The sequence below is a fragment of the Apis dorsata genome, unplaced genomic scaffold (genome assembly GCF_000469605.1).
Source record: "Apis dorsata unplaced genomic scaffold, Apis dorsata 1.3 scaffold_683, whole genome shotgun sequence".
NCBI classification, from domain to species: Eukaryota; Metazoa; Arthropoda; class Insecta; order Hymenoptera; family Apidae; genus Apis; species Apis dorsata.
In genome coordinates, this window is record NW_006263864.1 from 1,281,320 (window position 1) to 1,284,507 (window position 3,188).

Below are 3,188 nucleotides of genomic sequence, written 5' to 3' on the forward strand. Positions count from 1 at the left end.
CGCTCGTGCGCTTCCGATGCTAATTTATGTTAATTTAATTTCCCGGCCTATGAATCCCAGCTTAATTGTATTTTAATCGAAACATACTTCCAATTCTCCCGCTCGCAGACTTGCTAACTAGGATCTGGAGAACAGGATTTACACCGTAACGTCGCTACGATGGAAATTTTATCAAGTTGAACGACGTGAACGCGGAGAGAGAGAAACCCTCGTCTCTCCGAACCATTTTAAATTATACGTATGATTCGAAAATTAGTATAATCACCGATCTGTCCAAATATCGTCGACATTTTCTTCATTTTGAAGCAAAAAATGACGGTGGATAAAAATTGACGATGCGTTCGTTGGAATTATTAATATTTATCGATACCATCGGATAATAGAACGATTATTAATTCGTTACGTAGAAATTTTTCTTTTCATTCAAACACGCGCACGATGCGGTGAACGATCGACGGAGAGACGGTCGTTATTGCGGTGTATCGTCCCCGAAACACGGGCAACAGGCATTTAGAAGCATACGAAACGCGGTTCACCGCGGTTACTAATTAATTTCGAGCGGTAAGCTAGCGATTAACTCGGAGGTATGATCTCCTATCCGTGCTATGTACACCTATGGATTGACAAATATGCTCGATCAGGTGAACACGGTGCTGTCGTGAAAAGTTAAGCGATAGTTGGTAACTCCAAAGACTCTTATGGCGACGAGTTTGCACGCCGGGGCTAGAGATAATAGATTATCATGGTCGAGATTCGACGAAGCCAGCTTCGATAACAATTTTGATAGTTTCGCTGCGGACAAGCTAACATAAACTTCATTACGTTCATTAATTCGTCCTTCGAAGAGGAATGTCCTTTGGCGAGAAATATTTTGCACGAAATTGTTACACGATACGTGAACGTACGTTTTCCCCATCCGGAATATTTAAAGTTAATGTTATTTAAAACGAAATTCGTTCGAAAGTTTTGTTTCAAACTTTACCGTTTCACGAACGTTCAAACGTTTTACGAACATTACTGTTACCTTTATCAGATGCACGAGGAATTGCCGTTGATGAGGTTAGATTATCCTTTGTTCGAGCTGTCTATGCACGTTCGTGTAGCGGATCGTTCATCACAAGCACAGTTAATACCAAAAGCACTACGAATCGAAAATTACACGTGCCAAACGTGGCAGGATACGATCGTAAGACGATCGCGAGAATCGAACAATTTATTTCAAACGATTCCTTTCGCGTTGTCTGTCGAAAACCGCGATAGAAAAAAGAAAATGGCGCGATGGAAATAAAGCGTGAATGGTGGCGCGGACAAGCGGCGTTTCTCGAGCACGTTTTCACATTTGGACAAAAGGTGGCTTTTATTTACGTTCAACGTTCGCTCTCTTATTTCGCAGGCGGCGCCACCGCTAACAGTGAATTACACGCGCAATACGATGCCACTCTTTTGTGGCGCGAAGAATGTGCCGGAAGTAATCCATAAAAAATGCTACGTGTTCAATTTAGCCGTGGCCGTGTACGCGTTCCCGAAGTCATTGACTAGCGGGCGCGGGCTTTTGTGCCTTGTACACGGCAATGAAAAGGTTAAAGTAATTTCGAGTCGCGTTTCATGCAACAACGTCGTCTCTCCTCCCAGCTGTGTTTATACTGTGCACCGCGTGCATTTTTTCCGTCCGCCTTTTCAAATAGGCTCTCTCGCGAGTCACCGCGCGCAAAAAAAAAAAAAAAAAAAAAAAAGAAAAAAAATACGCCTCGGGAACGACGCGCTTCGGTCTCAGTTTTGGACGTGTTTCCAATTATCGGAAAAACCTTCTTTCGAGCTGGCTTAAATTTACCAGTGGTAGCAAATCATTGTTGTTTCGGTGTAATAGAATTTTCGGTACAGGCATAATAATTAGTCGATGGAGCAATTTCACGTTGATTTGTTTGTTTCATCGCGTGAAACTCGATCGAAGGAAAGAAGTTGAGAGCGGAAACGGTTAATTATCCCGAGAACGCAAGTTTCCTCGGTTCGAGGAATTTTTTTAAGAATATCGAAACCCAAGGACCTCGGATAGCTAGATTCATCGGGGAGGGTATTGAAATTAGTTTCTCGGTTGCATAAAGGGGCCGCGTAATTTGCAAAAGGTAATTAAAAAGCTTGGCGAGCGAACGATTCCGCGTAGAAAATGTGACAAAGGCAACTCCGGTTTCTGTGTGTAACGCGAACACCGCAATCCTTCCACCGCAATGGAAGCGGAATGGAAAAGAGTGGGCGTGTTACACGACACGACAACGAGTTGACAAGTGCGATGAACCGGGGACGAGGTATTTCGAACATAACGTAATCGCGTGTCAAAGAGCGTGCATCGTGGCAGCGGATTAGCACGTGGCAAATCCCTTTTCCCTGCACTCGCGAACAAAAGGACCGCCAAAGGCGTAAAGAAAGGGAAAAGAGCGTGGAGCGAGATTACTCACCGAAAATACCGCCCACCGCTGCTGCCTTGAACACGACCCATAACGAGTAGGTGTAGATAATCCGTCCCCGCAACCACCAATCCATGGTGTTGGCGAGTTTCGCCCGGCCTCTTGCGGATGGCCCGTCGTTCGCCCTTCTAATCCGATCCTCGATCAACCTCGATGTCAGACGCGCGATCTCGATATTCGCCGAACACGTCACGATCCTCCTCCCGCTTCGTCTCTGCTTCCTTCTTCTCGCGAGGAACAAGCGAAACGATCGAGGATATCATCGAAATCGCGATGTTGGCTCGTGGTCGCGTTGCCTGTCATTCGCTCGCGAGCTCGAGAGCTCGGGACGGGTCATGACGCGCGTACACCAACAGTTTCACGCGTTCACGATGTCGAGCCGCGATACACGCGCGGTTATACAGCAAGTTTCGTTACACTTTACTAAACGAATAACAACGCGACGATGACTATCGAACACGAAACACCTAGAGCACGCGACTCCACCACGCGCTCGAATACGACGACGAGATTCGAGCTGTATCCTGGATAAAGATCGAGTTTTCTCCTTTGCGACCACACGTATATCCCGACTACACACTTTGCATATTACATGTATATCGTATCGTTGTAGAGAGCGTGCGCGCGCGCGCACCACCGCTTTTGCACGTCGTCCGAATCGCGACCGGTCAAATACTAAACGGTGTACTACACTCCGTTTCTTCGACTCGCTTTCTCCCACCCACC

General features: G+C 46.3%; 1 protein-coding gene across 2 annotated transcripts in view; it reads right to left on the minus strand.

Moving 5' to 3' along the window:
* The window catches only part of LOC102681877 (tyrosine-protein phosphatase 99A-like), a 334,024-nt gene extending 331,008 nt beyond the window's left edge, over positions 1-3,016 (minus strand). Inside the window, exon 1 of one of the 2 annotated variants that reach the window (XM_006622301.2) lies at positions 2,454-3,015. In XM_006622301.2, coding sequence (XP_006622364.1) covers positions 2,454-2,538 — 85 coding nt within the window. In that variant the 5' untranslated portion in view covers positions 2,539-3,015. Of the gene's footprint in view, positions 1-2,453 lie in introns of both variants that reach the window. The other variant, XM_006622302.2, reaches the window with a different exon arrangement.
* Between the last annotated feature and the right edge of the window lie 172 nt (positions 3,017-3,188).